The sequence below is a fragment of the Branchiostoma floridae genome, chromosome 12, assembly GCF_000003815.2.
Source record: "Branchiostoma floridae strain S238N-H82 chromosome 12, Bfl_VNyyK, whole genome shotgun sequence".
Taxonomy (NCBI): Eukaryota; Metazoa; Chordata; class Leptocardii; order Amphioxiformes; family Branchiostomatidae; genus Branchiostoma; species Branchiostoma floridae.
The window spans coordinates 15,362,876-15,387,309 of record NC_049990.1 but is presented as its reverse complement, the minus strand read 5'-3'; the positions used below and the strand labels follow the sequence as shown (position 1 = coordinate 15,387,309).

General features: G+C 40.1%; 2 protein-coding genes across 6 annotated transcripts; both read right to left on the bottom strand.

The window, feature by feature from the left end:
- Nucleotides 1-372: 372 nt before the first annotated feature.
- On the bottom strand, nucleotides 373-5,033 carry LOC118427047 (leucine-rich repeat and fibronectin type-III domain-containing protein 5-like). Its single transcript, XM_035836685.1, has 4 exons — nucleotides 4,892-5,033; nucleotides 4,076-4,163; nucleotides 760-2,916; nucleotides 373-537 (listed from the first exon to the last, which is right to left on the bottom strand). Exons 3-4 carry the CDS (start codon nucleotides 2,911-2,913, stop codon nucleotides 373-375), a joined length of 2,319 nt encoding a protein of 772 aa, XP_035692578.1. The 5' UTR covers nucleotides 2,914-2,916; nucleotides 4,076-4,163; nucleotides 4,892-5,033.
- Nucleotides 5,034-9,864: 4,831 nt separating this feature from the next.
- LOC118427379 lies at nucleotides 9,865-18,198 on the bottom strand. Of its 5 annotated transcripts, none has more exons than XM_035837145.1 (4): nucleotides 18,012-18,198; nucleotides 15,233-15,298; nucleotides 10,719-10,811; nucleotides 9,866-10,284 (listed from the first exon to the last, which is right to left on the bottom strand). In XM_035837145.1, exons 1-4 carry the CDS (start codon nucleotides 18,166-18,168, stop codon nucleotides 10,250-10,252), a joined length of 351 nt encoding a protein of 116 aa, XP_035693038.1. In that variant the 5' UTR covers nucleotides 18,169-18,198; the 3' UTR covers nucleotides 9,866-10,249. The 5 variants fall into 5 exon arrangements, with proteins under 5 accessions (XP_035693040.1, XP_035693038.1, XP_035693037.1 ...); XM_035837144.1 differs by lacking the exon at nucleotides 15,233-15,298 and adding an exon at nucleotides 11,101-11,166 and having other exon boundaries at nucleotides 18,012-18,181; XM_035837146.1 differs by lacking the exons at nucleotides 15,233-15,298; nucleotides 18,012-18,198 and adding exons at nucleotides 11,101-11,166; nucleotides 11,699-11,886.
- Between the last annotated feature and the right edge of the window lie 6,236 nt (nucleotides 18,199-24,434).

The window sequence follows — 24,434 nt, the reverse complement described above, 5'->3', positions numbered from 1 at the left end:
TCATGCTTCAACGATAATTTCTACGTACTCTTACATGTTGCTGGGGTTTTAGATCTTCGAATTCAAGATACATTCTTTATGATTACTTTGGGTAGTACAGTACTTGTCTACACACACGCGCACACACGCATGCACACACGCACAAACGCACCGTCTGACACATATGCACGTACATACATACATACATGCACATTTATTCTTCATCATTATTCTCATAGATCAAACAAGAAGCAGCAGCTGCTGTTTTCTCATTATCTGCCTCATGGATAACAAGAGAAGCCAAAGATTCTGATGTCTCATTGTCATTCTTCTAAAAGAATCTGCTTTTTGGTCATCATTTCCGTAAAATACTTCAGAAGCCAGAAACTCTGTTTACTCGTTGTCAGCCTTGTAGATGGATTGAGATGCAACAGACTGTGCTTTATCATCTTCATGGCCATAAATAACCTGAGCAGAAGCATACAGCACTGTCTCGTACTTAACGGTATTCTCGGTGACAAGAGAAGCTTCATGGTCTGTTTCCTTCACGTGGGTGTTCTGATGGATGGGATTAGAAATAGCAGCTACTGTTTCCTCATGGCCATCAGGACCAATGTAATGAGATGTAGAAGCTACTGCTTCTTTTTTAGGCAAAGAAATAAGCTTCTCATCCTCCAAGTCAGACATACCCTTCCCATACACGATGTTTACTAGTTCATGAACTGTCATTGACGTTGAGACAGTTTTTAGTGCACATGCTGATTCTTCTTTCAAACTTACCGGACCTCTAAGAGGACCAGCCTGGTCTTCACCATACACGATGTTTACTAGTTCATGGACTGTCATTGGCTTTTGGGCCGACGCTGCTTTTGATGCACATACTACTGATTCTTCTTTTGAACCAACAGCACCTAAGGGCGGACCAGCGACGGCTATGAGAGATTCGGGGTCCTCATATACGTTCTCAGGTGTATCGGCCTGTTCTGTACCTGTAGTACTGCTGGTTATCTCTGACCTGCCCTGACCTCCTGAACTATTGAGTGACGTGCTGTCCATGTCGTCTGTGGGGGGATCAATTGTTGGTGCTGATGTTGCTTGGGCTTTTTTCTTCCTTTGCGCCCGCCAAAGTGCAAATACAAGAGCAACAGAAATCATTATGACTCCGCCGACAGTGGCAAGACCGATAGCAGGGGGCAGAGGAAATTTTCTTGCATCGCCTTCTGAATAGCCAAGTGGAGGTAAAGTTGAATCATGTATGGCGGTTTGGACATCAACAAACACTGTGGCTGACGCCGAGCCCTCAGGGTTTGTTGCAATGCAGACATACAGACCAGCATCTGCTGCAGTAACGTTAGTTATGGTGATGGTACCATTCACTCCCACAGTCACTCTCCCACCTGACTCCGCACTTGCAATCAGGCCAGATGGGAGAGTGACAAGGATATTTGGAGGAGGTCTTCCTGAAGCTTCACAGACCAAATACAGAGTCTCTCCCTGCGCTATTGTACTATTGCTCACCTTAAACTTCACAATCGTTGGCTTTTGGGACACCATGCCGTCAGACTGAACAGCGCTAGTGGATATGCCCGACATGACTGATGTTATAGTTTTTACCTCAACAAACAGTCTGTCAGATGTCGTTAGCCTTTTGAACATCATGCCGTCAGTGTGCGAGGCAGATGTGGAAGCTATGACATCAGAGGTCTCCACAAGGCCAGTGGATACGACGGGTATGACCGATGTTGGGATTTCTACCACCACAAATAGGTTGACATATGCAAAGCCAACTAGATTTCTCGCAGTACAGATGTACTTACCAGCATCAGCTGCAGTAACATTGGTTACGGTGATGGCACCATTCACTCCCACAGTCACTCTCACACTTGACTCAACAGTAGCTTTCAGTCCAGATGGGATGGTGACTGTGATGTCTGGTTTAGGGATACCTGAAGCTTCACAGACCAAATGGAGAATTTCTCCCGACACCAGTCTGTTGCCTTTGATGTTTTCAAAACTCACAATCTTTGGTTTTGTACAGATTAGATTGTTTGGATCTATTTCGTCTAGTTTTCTCCCGTGGAGGTTGCTAGGTTCTTGACAAGTTATTTTGTTATTGAATTTAAAGGTTTTCTTCACACCTACCATCCTACAGTCGCAATTCCATGGGTTTTCATCCAGGCGTAACGTTTTAAGATTAGTTAGATTTGAGAGTGCCCCAGGTTGAATGTCACGTAATTGATTACTTGATAGCTCCAAAAAATGAAGTCTGGGCAAATCTGAAAATGTGCCAGTCTTGAAATCAGTTATTTGGTTGTTGTGCAGCGACAAATGCTTGAGACGTCGTTTATTTGTGAATGTACCTGGAAGGACTGTAGTTAGGTTGTTGGAGTATAGGCCCAAACTAGAAAGCGACGTTAGATTTAGGAATGTACCGAGCGGAATTTTAGTTATTTTGTTGTTACCTAGGTTCAGAGATCTTAGATTTGATAAACATGATAATATACCAGGTAAACATGAAAATGTACCAGGGTCAATGTTGGTTATCTTATTTCCGTTCAGGTTCAGCTCTTGGAGCCAACCTAAAAGCGAAAATGCACCAGGCTGAATGTAAGTTATCTTGTTATTTGATAGGTACAACTTTTGGAGCTGGCCGGAGAAGGCCTGCTTGTGGACTTTTGAAATCTTATTATGATTAACATTTAACTCCTTCAACTTTGAGTACAATGAGAATCCAATCCTTCTTAAGTTTGTGATAGAATTGTGGTGCAGCTTAAGGCTGGTGATGGTTCTGGGCAGGTCTGCAGGAACAAGGCGGAAGCCCCTACCGACGCAATTGCAGACTGATGGACAGCTGCTGTCACATTGTTGGGTCTGTCCAGGTTCCCGCAAAATGATGATCAGAAGAACCAGGAGTGTCGCCAGCTTGTTCGCCATTTCCTACGTATCAACACGAGTTACATCGTAATACATCTTGAAATATTAGTTATCTTGCAACTAACGGTGAACAAATTGCCAGATTGTTTGCCATTGAAGGGGCTATACTGCAATACAACGGAAACAAGAGTTCGGAGACCTCGTACCTCCGTGAAATGGAGATGTAAGTTGTTTCCTCTCCCCTCCTTGTTTATGGAAATTAGCATAATCTATTTTAATTGATGGTCAGCTCTACCCGAATGGCGTATATTGTGTGTGTGAAAGTCCAAGAATTAGAAATAAACCCATTATATTCATAGTATTTTATCACTTATTATGAAAGTTACTTCAACACTTTTTTAAATCTATGCATAGTTGATGTCAACAGACTGGCACTCATTTTGTTGTTGAGCATTTTTATGCTGCGAAAATTTTGTGTCAATGACTATCCTTTTGATGTAGGCCTATTGTATCATTGATTGATTTTCTTCATATGTAACATGATTTTATATGCTTCTTAATTTGACTTTTACCGTGGAAAGGAAGTTTACCGAGGAGTGGAGTTTCGCCGTGGAAGGGAGCTTGCCATGGAAGGGAGTTTGCCGTGGAAGGGAGTTTGCCGTGGAAGGGAGTTTGCCGTGGAAGGGAGTTTGCCGAGAAAGGGAGTTTACCGGGGTAGGGAGTTTGTCGAGGAGGGGAGTTTGCCGAGGAAGGGAGTTTGCCGTGGAAGGGAGTTTCCAAGAGGGTCTGTCCGAAAAATTATAAAAATCTTAATAAAACCTTCAGCTATCGTGGCCAGAAGAAACAAAGAACAAAACCAACAACGCTACATTGTTGGATGACGTAGAACAGTGTCGGTTCCGATAGAAAGACTTGATGGGGAACTCAAGAAAATATTGCCACCATATTGGTATACATTTTTCAGAATGCAGTACAACTTTTATCCCACATAAGCAACACCTGATGTGTACAGGAGACTATTACCTTCACAGTGCCGCACCCTTACATAATGTAATAGGTTTACTTTACTTCACAATTACTATGGCCAGCGATAACAGAAAATAATCAGTCGCTGGTCTGAGCTTAATTACTTGTGTCGGCCTGCTCAAAACTGGGCCGACATATTTTCTTGTTTCATTTTCTTCTCGGTTCCTACAAAGACCAAAATAACCAACAGACCAACCTGTCTTCGGCAATTTTTCTTCCGAAGATTCTTTGTGACACTTCAGCACAGATCCTCAGACACGAACTCCCCTAAGTCCTGGTCGTACCTGTAATACAACGAAAACAAATTTAACTTCACACAGACAAACCTTATGCAAGCTTTCCACTATGGATTTTGATGTTAACAATGTATTGCTATCAAATTATCAAAAAAACAAGAGCAACTTCCATCTCTATTCCTGGTGCACACTTATATAGCAGACAGAGAATCAGCCCCCAGAATGTGCAAACACGCCTGGACCTGTTTATTACCGTCTGGGTCTAGACCAGACGACACATGCGCAGTGTGTAGATTGATATGTGTTTACGAGGTAATCAACTGTTAAAAGAGCCCGACGCTGCCTACCCAGACGTATTATGCAAGACATGATTTGCATTCTTGTAAAAGCATACTATAGATACATGTATAACATTCTTCTCAAACGTGAGCTAGACATCTCAGACACCCCTTATTTTAAAACCATCCAACTCAATTTTGATTATTGTAATTATTGCCACCGGTGCGTAACGTTACATATATCATAAGCTGTAAAGCTGGTACCCAGATAAAGTACACCTATCATGTGCTATTATTCCTTTCTTTCAGTACCACGCCCTTACATGAAAAGCAGACATAGAATTACTTCGGTCAGCAATAACAGAAAGTAATCAGTCGCTGTTCTATAGATCTCATGCTAATAACTGATGTCGGCTTGCACAAAGCCAGCCCGGCATATTTTTGTGTCTATTGATCCATAATTACAGCAAGCGCCCAAACAAAATATAACAGACAAACCTGTCTTCAGCCGTCTTCCTTCAGTAAGGTTCTTCGTGACAGTTCAGCACTGATCATCAGACACAAACTCTCCTATATCCTGGTCGTACCTGTAATACAACGAAGTCAAATTCAACTTTTAGGCAGACCAACCTTTACAATCTTTCTGTTGGGGATTGAATCTTAACAATCCAATGCTATCAAATTATAAAGCAAAACAAGTCTTAGAGCAGTTTCATTCTCTGTACCTGATCCACACTACTATAGCAGACAGAGATACGGTCCGCACGATGTGCGAGTTGAAAAAACACGCCTGGATCTGTTTATTAGCGTCTGGGTCTAGACCAGACGTCACATGCGCATGCGCAGTTTATAGATTGATATGTGCTTACGTGGTAAACAACTGTTAAAAGGACCCGACGCTGCCTGTTCTGAATTTTCTTGTCTATTGATCCATAGTTACAGCAAGCCCCCCCCCCCCCCCCAAGAAACCAGACCAACCTGCCTTCAGGAGTCTTCCTTCCGCACGTTTTACGTGACAGGTCAGCAATGATCATCAGACACAAACTCCTGGGCGTACCTGTAACACAACGAAGTCAAATTCAACTCATAGGCAGACCAACCTTTTGTGATCTTTCTCTTGTGGATTTTAAACTGAACAATGCAATGATAGATGCAAAATGTAAAAACAGGAGCAGTTCCGTTCTCTGTCCCTGATCCACACTAATATAGCAGACAGAGATACGGTCCCCACGATGTGCGAGTTGAAAAAACACACCTGGATCTGTTTATTAGCGTTTAGTAGCGCAGTTTATGGATTTATATGTGTTTACGTGGTAAACAACTTTAAAAGGGCCCGACGCTGGCTATCCAGACGTGTTATGTAAGAAGTGTTTTGCATTCCCAGTAAAACCATACCTGTCCAGTGGCGCTATAGAAACATGTCTGGCATTCTCAACAAACGTGAGCGAGACATCTCAGACACCCCGATCTCGTAGAAACAGTGTGAAGACCATACCTGATCTACATGTATACATTAGTCATTGGGTTTGCTGGTACCAGATAGAGAGAAAAGGTTTGATTTGATTTGATTCGCTTCGACTAGAAATAACAGAAAGTAATCTGTGGATTCTCTAATGTTAATAACTGATGTCGGCCTGCTCAAAGCGACATGTTTCTGTTAATTGTCTGTACATGTAACGAGCAGCACGAAAATAAAAGGAATCACCGACCTTCCTTCGGTATGTTTAATTTCTTTATTGATGCCCCGTGGGCCGTGCAGAAGATAACTGACAAACAGAATGTCTCTGTGTCTTCGAAGAATAGTTGTTAGAAGACAGGATATAGGAGAATAAGTTTTACACAACCAGCAGATACTTACATTGCTTACGTTTCGATGTCTCTCTTTGAGAAGCTCTGACGAAGGTGTCTGAGAGACATCGAAACGTAAGCAATGCAAGTACCTACTGGTTGTGTAAAAAGAATTCTCCTATGTCGTCTCTGTGTCTTGTTCTGTCCATGTCAAATTTCATGTGCATTCTCGTTGTCACTTGTTGAAAGGCTTGTATATGGCCTTCTTCGAACAATATTGACCATTACAAAATATTAATCGATATAAGCCCTACAGCGTCTGCTGTGGCTAAACAGTCCTATACGAGAAATGAGCTAGCCAGATCTTATAACCACAGACTAGTTGGACAGCCCTGGCTGTGCGTGCTGAACTGACGAATCAATCAATAAATAGCCCCGGGAAGAAGGTTCGCCTCGTCTCCGAGACAGAAATGAGGATCGGAAACACAGAGAGTGTGTCACGATTGCTTTCTTTCGAGAGTATATCAGTGAATGTTCTTTAATCACTGCTCTGCAACTGACATCCTTTGAATTTGAAAAGTAAATACTAGAGTGTACAACATATTAAAGTAGACAAATATAAAAAGAAAGTCGAACGCAATTAATCAGATTTGCTTGGCAAACGCTAGGGTTCTAGATGCAGAAACATGAACATCAGGTTCCTGATATGAATACGTAGTTACAAATATTTTTTTCTTGAATACATCATGGTGTCTCTAAATGTCAGGGTAGAGACTCCGATCTGGTAGAATCGGCGATTCTACCGGTAGAGATCCCGATCGTAGTCTCTGTCGGTAGAGACTCCGATCGGGATCTCTACCTGCAGAATCGCTGATTCTACCGGTAGAGATCCCGATCGTAGTTTCTGTCGACAGAGGCTACGGTCGGGATCTCTACCGGTAGAGTCGGCGATTCTACCGGTGGAGATTCCGATTGGAGTTTCTGTCGACAGAGACTACGATCGAGATCTCAACCAATAGAGGTCACATTGGTCAAAGTCTGTGTGCCTTCATATCCCTGCATATTGATAGGGAATTGTCAAATATGTGATTTTATTGGGCTTAAGTCAAATAGTTCCCTTTTTGTAAGTGACACAATTTGAAATTTTAACTTGTTATGTTATCCACATCCTTATGCATATAAGGCTAGATAAAAACAAATACTAAACCTGCTAACTGTCTAATATAGTATTAAGTCCCAGACAAGGCCAGCAACACTCTCATTAAATAACTCGAACAAGACAGGGCTAATAACCATTTTTCTGCTTTATCCGAATTGTGAATATTCCTTCACTATCAATGAGTGACTAGCACTCTACACCAAGTTAGAAGTATTATAATAAAAGTTTTTGCAAACATTGAAGGACCAGATGGGGATTTCTAACAGTAGAATCGGTGACTGTGCTGGCATAAATCCCGATCGTAGTTTCTGTCGACAAAAACTACGATCGTGATCTCTACCGGTAGAATCGCCGATTCTACCAGATCGGAGTCTCTACCCTGACATAATCGCCGATTCTACCAGATCGGAGTCTCTACCCTGACATAATCGCCGATTCTACCAGATCGGAGTCTCTACCCTGACATATATACACGATTAAGATCTACATTATTCATTAATAACATTAAAAAGGTACCCTTATCACGAAATGATTTTTGTTGGCTTTTTGGTTTTGATTGACATCAATTTATCTCCTGTAGGAAATGTTAAGTCATCCGACCTATATATCGTCAAAAACTACAGATGGTCATAAAGTCCCTCTACTTTCGTCTCTTTCTACTTTAAATTTTCTCTAAATTCTCAAATATTTTTCTACTCTTCAAGTTATGAATATTTCACTGCAAAGGCATGGATGTCTTCATGAACTAGGTTTTTCCAGCATGTTACGTTAACAGTTGCCTATATGGCCCAAGATTGCTGCGCTACTCTGTAACCCGCTAATCAGTTTCAAATCACCCTTACATGATCTGCTGGCTCTTGGAACATGAATGTTACTTTCTAAAAGAAGTTCATAAATATGTTGAATAAGGATCTTGAGAAATGTGTTATCATGTTGATGAGATTCGCACAGAAATCACAACATTGGTGACGTGAGATACAGGGATATCCTAAACAGAGCCATCAGACACTAGTCACAGATAAACCATCTCTACCTCAATATTCCGAAGATTTCATCTATTTGAAACCAACTTCCAACAACTAAACGAATGGATATAAAAAGTCCACATTTACCCTCATACGTATATAGAATGTAACATAGGAAAACAAAGCAAACTAGAGTTCGGCGACCACATACCTCCATGAAAATTTAGAGCTTTCGTAAATTTCATACAATTGACTAACATATTAACATAATTTATGCATGGTGTTGTTCATCATTGACTAACGTACACATTAAACAATGATAAAATTCCCATTATTAAACATAAAGCGGTTTTGCAATTCTTACATAAATTATATAAATAGGTTCCTCATTACCATAATTGGTATCTGCTTATATTCCACCTATCATAATGAACATGTGTTACATTTATTGAAGTCCAGCTATTGAAAACAATGGAATAATAAAATTTCCTCATTAATTATGCAAATTAGGTCCTCATTTGCATAACACATATATCATTATGAACGTCTTTGTCTAAGGTATCCGCATGCCGAATATAATGCCAATCCGTCAATCCTTTCTGCAGTTATCGTCTTTGGAATGTTTTGACAACAATGCCCCTTCAGTTTAGAAATTAAATGTTAGGGGGCTGAAACTTGTCCCACTTTATCATGACACTGAAAGCTATCTACCACCCAAATGTCAAGACCATATCACGTCCAGGACAAGAGATACATAGAAAAACTGCTATGATGGAATATTCCCATTAATTATGCAAATGTATTCCTATTTTGCATAATTAGTATTTCATTTTGTAAAACATTGTCTAAGGTACCTACATACCAAAAATCATTAAAATCCGTTGTTCCCTTCTTGAGTTATGAAAAGTCCTTTTTACCAACAAATTTCTACCCATTTTGAACTACATGGTACGGTCCGCCTGTGACACGTGGAGGTCAAGGAGTCCTGACCCATGGGCCTAAGGAAGGCGTCAACTGTGCTGTGCAGGCTAGGGGTGGAATCAACCAAACCAGGCTGGGGGGGGGGGGTTGTAATGCTTCAGAAGTTTTTGACAAAAATGCCCCTGCTATCCCTAAACTAGCCGCTAGACCGCAAGAGCTATCTAACACCTAAAATTCGTGACCATAGCTTGTTCAGAAGATGAGAAAACACCTGGAAGTTGCGCTGCAGTACCAAGGGAAGCCGCTAGGGGACCCAAAATCTAATCATTTCCAGCTTTCATCACACCCTACCAACACACCAAGTATGAAACCAATCCCCCAAGCCGTTCTTGAGTTATCTTGTTTACACACACAGACAAACGCAGGGTAAAATATAACCTCCATTCCATTACATTTCATGGAGGTAATTAGTAGCTAGACCAATGAAAGGGTGGCTGCATGTCCGTCAAATGTTTTCATTTTAGTATATTCAAAAAGTGCTTCAGGCGCTAAGTTTCTTAACATTTATCATATTGACCACCACACAACAAAACCTGAAAACTTCATGGCGATTACTCAGTAGTTTATTTTATACTCTGTACAAGTCAACACAATATCAGAATATGGTTAGAACATATGTACAATTTTTTGAATGCACTGAAACAGTTGATAAAACAAACATGGCTCTGCTATGTGTATTACTGAACGTTCACTAGATATAGACCAATATTAGAACTTGTAGATGAATGCGGCATTACTTCGACTTTCATACAACATTCAAAGAGAACTTGTTAGAGCTACGTTTTTTTACTCAATTTTCCTGTAATACCACAACTGACAATTTTGAAACTTTGTACAAATCATGACATTACTTTTCTATCTGATACAATGTTACTTTGCATTATCATTTGCATTTCTTTACATTTGACAATTATAATTCCTCTCGTAGGAGTCCATCAGACGGTCTGGTCAGCCTCGGCAAGTTTAATCATCATTCTTCCTCCTGCGCTCCCGCTTGACTAGAAAAAACAGAAGACATCATTTCAAGTTTTTCATATAGAATATAAGCTATTTCACACGTCAGACTACGCATGTGCAGCGACAGTAATTGTGGGTAATAGGTCAAAGGTAAAGGCCCCTGAGACAAACACCGCGTAGGGACATTGTTATGCAAATAATGGCAATAGTGGAGACAACTGTTTGCAAATAAGGGGCGTTCATTTTTGAGGATGCGCTCTCTGAAGTGTAAACGAGCTTATTACAGTACGTTTCTCAAACACCAAGCTTGTTCGAGCTAAAAAGGACTATCACGATTTTAAATACGCATGTGCAGAAAAAAATATACCGTGGGTAATATGTCAAAGATAAAGGCCCCAAAGACGAACAAAAGACAATTATTAGGGGCCTTCAAATTCTATACAAGACATCTGTCCAAAATATACTTCCTACTTACTGTAAGATTTTGCCCTCTTCTTAAATTTATTGGCTAGCTTCGCTTTGCCCTGGTTGACAAGCTCGTCGTAGATTTCCTTGGCAGCTGTTGTCTCTGAAATTCGGAAGGTAGATACAATTGGTTACGTCAATGCACTTCACTGGTCTTACGCTAGGGGCAATGGTTGATGGGAACATGCTGAATACCAGATCTTGCATCTACATCAATGTTATGCAAATCCCCTTGAGGGCATAACGTCTAGAGCGAGTGCAAGGCACCATCACCACATAGAAATGCAAATCAAGCATGCAGCAACCCTCATTGGTCAAACCGCTAATTGCCGTGCTATCATTGGTTGAATTGCTAATTGTGACGTACAGGTGAAGATTACGTGTTCACTTACTGTCCTCAGCTTTCTGCATGTAGTTCAGCACGTCCTGTTTGGTCTTCAGATTGGACAGGTCGGCAGCTTTCAAGAACAAAACAAACATCAAAAAGGTCAAGTGGAAGTGAACATCACGAAATCATTTGCAGCTACGTACGTTGTTTAACTTATACTCGGTGCTTCTGAACAAATGAGTCATTGAGGGCAATTTTTGAACGAAAATACGTCAGAAATACTGCAAGCTTCAGAGACGCACGTGTTCAGCTCTTCCGAAAAAGAAAAACGCAACGAATTTACGTGATGTATCGTGTATCGGCAATATTTTCAAACGCTACGTTGAGCACATGTGTCAATCATTTGCAAACTAGTAATTAATGTACATGTTGAAAATATTCCTGGCTTTAAACGAAGCCTATGCTATGGTGAAATTTGAAGTGGGATGCATGAGAATATGTACTAGAAAACACACGCTCATATGTAATGTTACAAATGACCAAGACCTGATTCATACAAGGAAAATGTCAAGCTTCTAGTAGTAATTTTACTCGGAGAGGGGGAGGCCCAACAAGAGAAATTGTGCTACACAGACTATAGCTAGAATATCCTTAACCGTTACCTGTGGCGACTTCGACAAGCAAGGCACAGCAGAACAAGGCAAGAAGAAGAGCAGACATCGTTGACACCTTCATTTTTTCTGTCGTGCGACGATCAGACCTACGCGTCAATATCTAGCTGCGGTTTTCTGTCCGATGTACAAATGAAATGCGGCATACGTTCTGTTTATATAGCGTCTTCTCGTTGTCTCATTGGCTGATTCTTTGCACTCCCATTGGTCAGGAAAATGCACACTTTTCTGATTGGTCTAATGTAACAAACCAATCCGGGGACGTCTACGTGACTATGTCGAGCATTCGATTGGATGAAATTAAATGTCATTAGGTTCTGTGTATCAGGGTAAGGGTTGTCTCGTACCAGTAAGCATTTCAATAAGCTAAAATCTATTCAAAGATTGCAGGTCAATGCTATATATTGGTATGGAAAGTCCACCACATTAAATAAGATGTTGTCATTGTTGAATTGTTGAGATACCAAATGAACGAAAAGCATAGCCCTACTTTTTAATGGACCGATCCCATAGCCCCGCCCACTCCGTCAAAACTTAGAAATGCATAACAAAGTGACAACTAATCGACGGACATCCAGCAAATCTAGATCTCTCATTGTTCAAACTACTAATTGCCATGCTATCATTGGTTAAACAGGTGATTGGATGGACAGTCAGAATGGGTCATTCGAACACGGTTTTCAAATCGACAAAATGGCGGGATCGCTAAGCAAATCTTACATACTAGTACAAGATGAAATTATTGACCTGATATGGCATATAATTAGCAAGTTATTAACTCTGAAAATGCCTTGTTTAATTCATTCCCTGTCTGCCAACAAAACTTGCTTTTTAAGCTATCATTGAAGCTGTGTAAAAGTCTTTAGAAATAAAAGGCATATAAGATACAAAAGGTCATGATCACTGCATGCATAAAAATATGGTCAACAGATTGCCGACAGGAAACCAAAACAACAGTAATTGGCGCTTTAATTTGCTCTACACATTTTCTTCATATTTGGTATATGTTGATGCTGATGTCATCAATAATATGAACATTCTTCGCTGTAGAGCGGAATTGACGCAGTGATACAGAAGCGTCGCCTTGCGGAAGAAAATATCATTATTGCAGGCGGAAAGATTTTGCTTTGTTGTCAGTGATTGGTCAATTTGATAATGTCTTAAGCATTCTTAGCTGGTACTCATCTTGACCAATGATAGCGTATCAATTTAACACTAATCTAATCCTATCAACTGTGATTCTTCTGTTTCCCATACCAACGGAAGGCCTGCATTTTGCTTGCTGATCACCAGGGGGCACTATGAGACCGTCAGCGATCCAGCTGAAAAGGCGTCTGCGAGACCTTTTATTGTTTTGACCTTCCAGAAGTATATTGTTTACGTAGCACAGCTTGTAAATGGCGTTGCATGTATATTCTATTCTAGATCTAATTTGCGCCCCCGTTCTCTTTCTGTCGAATACGAGGCTACAATTGAATCGAAACCAAGGTTGCACTAGTTGGGGAAGAGGGAAGGCGAATTCAAACCTTGCGAACCATGTACGATTGCTGTGTTGACTGCCTGTTGCAGTGTTTTGTGTGTATTGTTGCCACGGCTAGTTATCCCTGACATAACGCAAATACGTCTGTCCTTGGTGCTGAACGCCATCCACACACAGGTAAACAAACTTGTCCCTGGCGCTGGACACCATACACCCATAAGCCATAGACTCAAAGTGAACGCACCTGTCCCTGCACAGCCAATACACATACTATAGCAGCATGTAACAATCCCTGAAGGACAAAAAGTCATGATTCTTCTTTGCATGAACCTTTACAATTTTCAGTTTTTCTCGGGCGTTTTCTCTGATAACAGTTTGATTATTTCTTGGCTTAGACTGGTTACATAGCATTAGTAGCAAAGTCATACGGTTGTAGACTTAATCTATCTTAAGATTCTAAAACTAGGTAAGCTTTATAAGGCCACAGTAAATGAATTCTATGGATGACATCCTATGTGCCCATGAAAAAAGAACGTGGCATGGGAATAAAATAAGCTGTGAAGAAGGAAAAAACCAAGATGTCTAAATTTCAAAATTTAGAGGCCATAAAACTTGTGACAAGAATATACGCTATCAAACACGCACAATTTTGTGAATGCAAGGAAGCAGTTGATACAACAAACATGGCTCTGCTATGTGTATCTCTTCTGAGCGTTTACTAGATATAGACCAATATTAGAACTTGTAGATGCATGTGCATGCGGCATAACTTAGATTTTTTTACAACATTCAAAGAGACAACTTGTAGTTAGGACGACATTTTTATTCCAATTTTCATGTAATATCACAACTGACAATTTTGAAAATTTGTACAAATCATGACATTACTTTTTTATTTTATACAATGTTACTTTGCATTATCATTTGTATTTCTTTACAGTTGACAATTATAATTCTCGTAGGAGTAATCGGACAGTCTGGTCAGCCTCGGCAAGATTAATAATAATCTTCTTCTTCATATTCTTCTTCCTCCGCGCCCAGCCGACTGACTACAAAAGTTAGAAGACATCATCTTAAGTTTTTCACATAGAATACAAGCTATTTCACAAGTCAGACTACGCATGTGCAGCGACAGTAATTGTGGGTAATAGGTCAAAGGTCCCTGAGACAAACACCGCGTAGGGACATTGTTATGCAAATAATGGCAATAGTGGAGACGAGAACTGTTTACAAATAAGATGCAAATAATGGCGATAGTGGAGACGAGAACTGTTTACAAATAAGATGCAAATAATGGCAATAGTGGTGACGAGAACTGTTTACAAATAAGATGCAAATAATGGCAATAGTGGAGACGAGAACTGTTTACAAATAAGGGCCACAAATTTGACGCATTACCCACAATTCTTGTCGCCGAGCATGCGCCCTCTGAAGTGAACGAGCTTATTACAGTACGTTTCTCAAACACCGAGCTCTTGTTCAATCTAGTGAGGACGATCGTGATTCTAAATACGTATGTGCAGAAAAAATATACCGTGGGTAATATGTCAAAGATAAAGGCCCCAAAGACGAACAAAAGACAATTATAAGGGGCCTTCAAATTCTATACAAGACATCTGTCCAAAAATGTACTTCCGACTTACTGTAAGCTTGTGCCTTCTTCATAAATTTCTCGGCAAACTTCTCTTTCCCCTGGCTGACAAGCAAGTCGTAGATTTCCTGGACAGCCGCGTCCTCTGAAATTCGAAAGGTAGATACTTAATGGTTACGGTAATGCACTTCACTGGTCTTACGCTAGGGGGCAATGGTTGATGGGAACATGCTGAATACCAGATCGTTCATCTACAATTCCACATGAATGTTATGCGTTGCAAAGCAAATCCGCTTGAGGGCATCACGTCTAGGGCGAGTGCAGGGCACCATCACCACACAGAAATGCAAATTAATCATGCAGCAACCCTCATTGGTCGAACCGCTAATTGCCGTGCTATCATTGGTTGAATTGCTAATTGTGACGGACAGGTGAAGATTGCGTGTTCACTTACTGTCGTCCGCGTTCTTCATGTAGTCTCGTAAGTCCGCCTTGGTCTTCAGTTCGGACAGGTCGGCAGCTTTCAAGAACAAAACAAACATCATAAAGGTTAAGCCGAAGTGAACGGCACGAAATCATTTGTCGGAACATACTTACAACATAGCTTATATGCTGAACAAATGAGTCATTGAGGGTAATTTTTTAACGAAACGTCAGAAATACTGCAAGCTTCAGAGACGCACGTGTCAACTCTTCCGAAAAAAAAAACCGCAACGAATTTAGGTTAACTATCGTTTCATGATATCAGCAAACGCTGTGTTGAGCACCTGTGTCAATCATTTGAGCACATGTGTCAATCATTTGCAAACTAGTAATTAATGTACACGTGAAATATATTCCTGTCTTTAAACGAACCCTATGCTAATGTAGGGAATGTAGGATGGTGGTTCGATTCCCTGAAGTTCAGGTCCGTTGCAGCGGGTTTAGCAGGGTTGAGAGCTCGACAGCTTTCAAATTTTTAATAGACGTTTCGAACGGTGTCCACCGTTCTTTATCAGTGAAAATGAAGTTGTACAAATTTTGCGGAACAAGGAATAATTCTTATGTTCTAAATAAACAAAACAGGTAACGGCTAAGGAGTTCTAAAATAAACGACACAGGTAACTATTGAGTTGTTCTAAATAATGTTCTAAATAAACAAAAAGGTAACTGACAAAGGTTCTATAATACATTCAAGCAAAGTAAAAATTTACTAACATGGAATTAAACGATGAATGATTTATTTCTGTGTATTTATCAACTAGAGTTCCACGAACACATACCTTTGCCAAATAAACCAGGTTTGTTATGTAGAATGATGGCTGTAGACAAATGCGTTACTCATTTCATATATTTTCTAATTATATGCTTGGAGTTGGTTTATAAAATTTTGGCATTGATTATGCAAATTAGATCCCAAGTTACGATTAATTGATATCAAATTGTATTAATCATTACTTAAGCTTTCAGCATACCAAAAATCATGATGATCCTTTGATCCATTCTTGACTTATTCTCTTTCAAAGTCTTTAAATACACCTCTTACTCTCTTCCCTCTTTCTCAGTTACATATGTGACAACTTTGAAAGTACTATAAAGGAATGCAGTGGATTTATGAACTTTTCCTAATCAATTATGCAAATTAGCTGTTAATTTGCATAATAAATATCACATTATACAAGTCTTCACTCAGGCTATTTACATGCCAAAAATCAAGCCGATCCGTCGACACGTTCATATTTTGTCATTAACTATGCAAATGAGGTCGTCATTTGCATGATGAATATGTATTGACATTTCTCTCTTTCTCAGCTACATATGTGACAAGTTTTTAAGTCCTGTCATGGAATGTAGTGGATTTATAGAATATCCTCATTAATTATACAAATTAGCTGTTGATTTGCATAATTGATATTTCATTATGTAGGTCTTCACTTACGCTACCTACACACAAAAAAACATGATGATCCGTCAACATCTTCATATTTTCTCATTAATTATGCAAATGAGGTCATCATTTGCATAATTGATATCTATTGACATTTCCCTCCTTCCCAGATACAAATGTGACAAGTTTCAAAGTCCTATCATGGAATGCATTGGATTTATAAACTTTTCTCATTAATTATGCAAATTAGCTGTTGATTTGCTTAATTGGTATTCCATTATATAAGTTATCACTCATTCTATCTACATACCAAAAATCATGACGATCCGTCAACACGTTGTAGAGTTATTCTCCTACAAAGTTTGAATGGAAACCGGCGCCTGCAGTTCCAAAAAAGCTGCTAGGGGGCCCAAACTCACAGCACTTACTCTCTGCCTCGAGGGCTATCTATCACTTAAAAATCATGACCACAGCATGTCCAGAACACGAGATATCAAAAATTGAGTTTCAGCTGCAGTACCTTAGCAAGCCGCTAGGGGGCCCATTATCGAACTTGACCTTCGTTTTCCCGACCCCTACCCAGCTACCAAATATCATCAGGATCCATCCAAGGCTTCTCGAGTTATGCTGTTGACAGACACACAGACACACAAACACGCCCAATATAACCTTGGCCATTCTGGCAAAGGTAATAAAACCATCATTTACTTCAAGACATTATTCCAAGCACAGGAAAGCTCAGTCCTTAGTCCACCCTTATGGTTTAGAGACGGACGATGAATACGTTCGTAAATAGCTTCCATTACACCCCTCTCAAACCAATGAGGTTCTCTGTCTAAAATGTCTGTTGTATCTAAAGAGAATGGATGACCGATGTGAGCTTTATTTTCAATTCACTGATGATGAACGGTGGACACCGTTCGAAACGTCTATTAAAAATTTGAAAACTATCCAGAAGTATATAGACTGAATCATCTTCAATTTATGGTATCCTGGATGACTAATCTTCACAAACGTATCAGCTGCAGTTAATTCCAAACGCGTTCGAATACCACTCATACGGAACGAGCGCAAACGTCGCTATTCGACGTCGAACACCGGTACCCGCGTTCTTGAAACGGTCGTTACGAATGTTCTTTACTACTCAGACTTGTACCCTTCCTACACTATGGCGAAATTTGAAGCGGAAAGTATGAGAATATGTACTAGAAAACACACGCTCATATGTAATGTTAAAAATGACTAAGACATGATTCATACGAGGAAAATGTCAAGCTTCTAGTAGTCATTCTACTCGGAGAGGGGGAGGCCTAACTAGAGAAATTGTGCTACACGGACTATAGCTAGAAATATCCTTAACCGTTACCTGTGGCGTCTTCGACAAGCAAGGCACAGCAGACCAAGGCCAAAAGAAGAGCAGACATCGTTGACACCTTCATTTTTCCTGTCGTGCGACGATCAGACCGACGTGTATAAATGTCTAGCTGCCGTTTTCTGTACGATGTACAAATGAAATGCGGCATACATTCTGTAAAACTGTTCTATAGAAGGCGGCACCGAAGTGTCTTCTCGCTGTCTCATTGGTTGATTCTTTGCACTCCCATTGGTCAGGAAAATGCACATTTTTCTGATTGGTCTACTGCGACAAACCAATACGGGACGTCAACGTTGACTATGACAGTTGGTAAATAGTGTTGTATGCATTCTGTTCTCTTTCTGAGCTCGAATTGAATCGAAGCCAAGGTTGTGCTAGTTGGCGAAGAGGGGTTGGCTAGTTGGCAAATTCAAATCTTGCGAACAATGTGAATTTGAGATTGCTGTATGGACCGACTGTTGCAGTGTTTTGTGCATATTGTCGCCAAGGCATTTGAAGTGATCCCTAAATTTATGTATTGTCTACAAGTGGCAAATACGCCTGTCCTTGGTGCTGAACGCCATCTATACACAGGTAAACAAACCTGTCCCTGTTGTTGAACAACACACACCCATTAGCCATAGACCCAAAAGTAATTAGAAACGTCCCTGGACAGTGTATGATGGCTGTTTCTTCGTATCCGAAGATCAATGGTAGGCAGACAAGGTTTATTAGACGACCAGTCTGCCTGGCCTGCACATGACTTTTTAAGGTGAAGGAGGGGTGTGCACTTCCTTCTCCACCCTCTCGTCTACTGGCGCACTAAGTCCTACAGGGACAGAACTGTTTTGCCACGTAAGACTGCCCCAGCAGATGTAGTCCATGGGCCAGCACCCCAAATTTCACATATCGGTACCCTCCGGGGTGGCAAATTCTCCTTGTTATTTTTGAATAGTAGAAGGCCTGTGGCATATATTTTGACGTGATAGCCATTCTGGTATGGTAGCTTTCTACCGGCTATCACCCTTCAAACCTATCACCACCTAAATGATCTGGAAATTTCGTGTCTTCAATAAGGGGGAGGGGCAAAAAATTAAACATTAATATTTTTCCACGAAAATTACACAGGCTGGTAGAACCTGCTAAGAGGATCATAAAAATATCAATTGATTTTTGATATTGTGATTCAACACGAAATTATGTCTGCCTAAAATCATATTTTTTGGTGATTTTCTGGTGAAAAATATATACTTTACTTTCCAATATCGTTCATTTATTCACATTACCTATGGGGCCTTGCCTGATGAGTTAGACTTACCGTACCTATCCTTCTCTGCATATTAAGCTTTAAATGATCGAAATCCATCAATGAAATCCGGAGATATGAATGTGTGAAGAATGACACATCTGCCAGCTTATAGTGACAATATCGTTGCTAAGGCCGTTGCTAAGGCTGTTGTTAAGGAGGTTTCAGATCGTACTCCACAACAAAACTGATGCAAAGAACTTACTTTTCTGTAGTATTTTACTCTGATTACATCAATAGAAGTACAAGGAATCGTGTTAAAATGTTTAACATGTAACAGATGCAGAAATGTGTTTTTTTACGTCATTTCTTTCAGAATCGTTAGCAAAACTGTTGCTAAGGCCGTTGCTAAGGGTGTACTCAGTCATGTTTCAAGCCAAAACAGCAGAGAGTCAAGTTCTCTGACGCGTGATTTTGCTCCTGTCATCTTGTAAATCATACTTAACTGTGAAAAATATCATAATTGATTGGAAATGTTAATTTGAACTCTACATGGGGGTTATAAGGATACCTGAAAATGAATTACCTTGATTTCACACATTTTTTTACAAATCTTTTGCTCTTTTTCGTCATTTAGTAGATACCTTACTAAAATTCACAGCGTATATCTAGTATGTCGTACACAATAAAAAAAGCTCTGCATGGGGGTTACCGGGGCACCACATATGTGACACAGGATATGTGGATGCAGGACTGCGTCATGCATATTAAAAATTTATCTAGAAACAAGACCATAACAAAAGGTCAAGAACAAGGTTACTCTGGGATGAATACAAGTATATTGTACTTTTCTTGATCAATGATGGTATACATTATAAAGGAAGTTGTATCGACATATATAGGCATATCTAGACATGTCTATATAACCTCATTGACTATATATCAGGTGCAGTGCAGGTTTGCTGCGTTGGACAAACTGCAACACACTTAGTCTAATGGTGTGTTATTATGCCTGACCATTCATTTGTTAACATAAGGGCAAACCAAAAACAAAGTCTATAACAAAATTTTCATGTATGGAGACCCGTTAGAATGGAGCAGTGTAATATCTGGTGTAAAACGTAGCTAACTGAAGATTCTGGCAGGCTTGTAAAACTTGACACACTGGATACAAAACTACCGATACCTTTTTCTACACTGTTGTAAAGATTACAAAACTTACAACCTACAAGTTTCCACATGTGCATGTGCCTAGAACTAGGATGGTCTCCAATGCCTAAGGGAATTTTCTTTGTCATTGAGCCTGTAGGCTTGTTCTCATTTAAATGTCGAAATGCTGTCGCCTGACTTTACGCCTTGATATGGAGCAAATTATAGACAACATCACTGGTTCCTTCACTTTTCCACAACCCCTGTAATGTTTTACAAATGATGCACAACAACATTCGTATTGGTTGATGGCTTAGAAGATTATTATAGCAACGGGTGGGATTTCACCCCCTAAAATATGGCTGTCGCCTGAGAAGAAACGAAGAATTCAAATAGTCGCCAAAAATGTAACAATTCAGTTCCCAGAATGATAGTTCGGTAGGTGAAACTAGCTATCCAGACCCTCTGACCGATCACGTCAGATCCCTCCTGTCACTGATCTTGGAGGCTGTGTGAGGTGGTTCATGTCTGTCGCCAGATTCTGTAACAAACGTTACCACCACGAGTACGATGGTTGCCACGGTTATATTATCCACGTATAAGACTAGAAATGATCGTTTTTGTGACGCTGTACAGTTTTTCTGGCTTTTTAAAGAAACAAGAAAGGGTTGTTGACTGTCATTTGTATCCCACCTTGCTTAACAAAATGTTGTACAGAAATGACTGTAACAAACGTTACCATTGTTCGATGCTGTCTAAGCTTTCTTTTTGACCTGGTGTAAAAAAGCTGCCCACTTTTTCAATGTTCCTCTGAGGGACGTTCACTTATACCTAAATGATGTAGTCAATAAGGTGAGTCCTTTCGAAGAAAACTGGGTAAAGTCTACTGTTGTAACAAACGTTACCGGTAACGTTTGTTACATGCCCTGTAATGCATTACCAATGGGGCCGAAAATAATAAGTTCAACTTGCCATTTTTGGCTATGGTTAAAGGAGGAATTTTCCTAAACAACCACGTAGTTTTCACTGAAAATAAAGCCGATTTATTTTTCGACCAAAAAATGCCATATTCGATATTTCAATGAGAACGAGTGTGTAACGGGCATATGAAAATGGTCTGATATACGTTTTAGTTGCCTTTAATAGCTTTGAGGCCTTAGGTTTTTGCCAGTTCGCAAAAATTGAAGTCTTCAAACATTACAACAAGATGACTGTAGTCAATATGTTAGTGTATACATATTTCACAGTGCCTGCCATGCAAGAACATAACGTCCTTGGTCGGAATGAACTGACATTTTGAATCAAGTGTGGAAGTCACAAGTCAGACTTCCTCTGGTTTAACGTTGGGCATGTCTGAGATCGTGGTCTGAGGGAACGATCATACATACATTAGATATTTCGTACAATGTAAGAAAATGGGCATGTCTCCTGTCAGAAAGGAGGTGATGTGACTTGTGTGTTACCGACCGGTGTTGCGATTGTCCTAATGTTGGAAGGTCATTAGTCTGTGGCACTGTGGTAAAGGTCACCACTTCTCTGACCCCAACACCAAAGGCTTTTTAGTTCCATGATTTGGCATCCTATTTTTGTCTTGCATTACCTGCTTGTTTTGTCTGTTGGGCTATTCTACAGCCCTTATGCCTCCATATGACTGTATGCCTTCAATGGTTTAGACTCCATGTTTTTCATAACATACTGTCTTATGTCAGCCTTCATTGATGCTATCAATTTTGCAGCAGTTGGAACACTGCTTTTCCCCACCTACTTGCATGAGCTTTTGCATTTATTTCTTGATACAGCAGAAGCCGCTTAATTGCACATCCCATTTGCCAGCATATTTTGTGCAATTATTCGCATGGTGCAATAATGCGAAGTTATCTAGCCGGACTACAAATTTAAAGGTTTGGGATTTGGGGATTCCATGCAATTAACTAGAACTATTCAACACTATCGGTAAATAAAGTCGACGCTTGTGTTCCTTTGTGACAATGCCCTTCTTCTCAAACATCTTGTACGTAGATAATAAACATCTTTTGTACTTTTATAAAGGCTACAGTAGAAGCCAGTCAATCGTACAATGTATTACCGCACACTTCTATTAATTGCACGGAATCCCAAAATCCCGAACTGATGCGGTCCAGCTGGATAACTTTGCATCATTGCACCAGACGGTTAATTGGCAAATGGGGTGTGCAATTAAGCGGCTTCTACTGTATTTCACAGTCCTTGCTTGATTTCCAATGATGTATTTGCATCTGTAAGGCCATGTTGATTTGATTATATGGATGACATCCGCGCTCGCACCAATTTTCGGCCGTTTCCAAAAAAAAAAAAAAGTTTTGGACGATTTTCCCAGAACTATCGTAGATTGGAATTTGTTATCACCAAGTACAGTAGGGGCATCTTCTCTGGATAGTTTTAAAGAACGCTTGCAGTTAGATGTGCAAAAGTTAGGTGTGACGGATCGTTCAGTGTAATATAACCAGCTGCTGCCGCGCCGCGTGCCTGCGAAGCTGGTGTGTTACGCCGAATGGCGGTTATACCGGCTATATAGATACAGATACAGATACAGATACAGACACACAGTAAATTGTGCAAAGCAGCTGTAAAATGAGCACAAATATTCAGTAGATTGAAAAGAGTATCAGAAAACAGATAACTAAGGCCATAGAATGCCAAAATAAATCTAAAGTCAAAGAATAAGATGTGAAAGGACAGAAAGAAAAAAAAGTAAAGTATTGTTGGTAGGGGGAGGTACCAGTACAGAAAATTCAGGTATAGGTCCCGTTCAGGTCCAGAGGATCATTTCCAGGTGGACCTGAACCTGGACCTGATTGTCTGTGGAAACTTGAGAACTGGCAATACTCAAAACAATGGTAATTGGTCAATTTTGCTACAAAGGAATCTGTTTGGTACATTATTGGACTGCCACTGTCATTTTAAAATCCCATCTCCATGTACCTTTGACTGTACAAACTTGGAACTATAAACTCTACTCGACTTCTTGGCCCAGTAAGACCCCAAACACCTGCCGACATAGTGTGTCCATTTTGTAATTGGTGAAACCCGTTCGTCTGATTTTTTTTCAGTTTTTTTTTCGGATTGGTCCAAGAAGAAAAAAGCTTTTGCACCCGTATGATGTACTGGTCCCTGCACCTAACAGTTGTTATACCATACTATGTGTGTTTAGTCCTATGTTCAACCTTCCTGGCCACATTGATTTCATGCTGAAGGCAACTTTTTTTTGGGGCAAACTTTTTTTTTATTCGCTCGCTCGCATCAGTTTTGGAGTTCCCAGAGGATGTCATCCATATAATCAAATCAACATGGCCTAAGTAGCAACGACTATAGCTGCAGTACAGTACACCAGTCAGAATTGCCCTGAGGATTGAGACAGACGATCACCGAAATGGGGTGAAAATAAAACAAGGGTTGTGAAATAAAAGATCTGTATCTTATATGTCCATACAGAGCCCTTCTCATTATTGTGACCATATTAAGTTTACACGATGGTTTATGTGTGGTTTTCACTGCTATACCAAAAGTCTCCATAACTTACCTCCTCTCAGTACCCGATTTATCATGGTCCCAAACCCCCCCAAAAGCCGCCAATACCCTGATCTGGCTCGTCTTCTATGTGGCCCAATAAGACAAGTAATATTTCTTCATTAAGTAGATTTTCCTTTTTCCATCAACAATAATACATACACCAGGTGCATTACCTTCAATGTAAAGACGAAGCATTGGAGGTATTACGCCTTAGAAATGACTAAAATTCTGAGAGATTAAAACTCTGCTTTTAGTCAACCAGGTAAACTAACCCCCTATTACATCCTCTCAAATCCAATCAAATCCTCTTTATCCTCACCTGTTGGACTGTAAAAGAAAGGATTTCATTTCCTATGTGGAAATACAAAACTTCTTCACATCTTCATTTATTATATTAATTTAGATCTATGAGGGTAGCCATCGTAATTTCAGTAATTTTCGGCAATAAACTGTTTGATTTTTAAGGGCCTCTTAGGGCGGCCCAGGCCTCA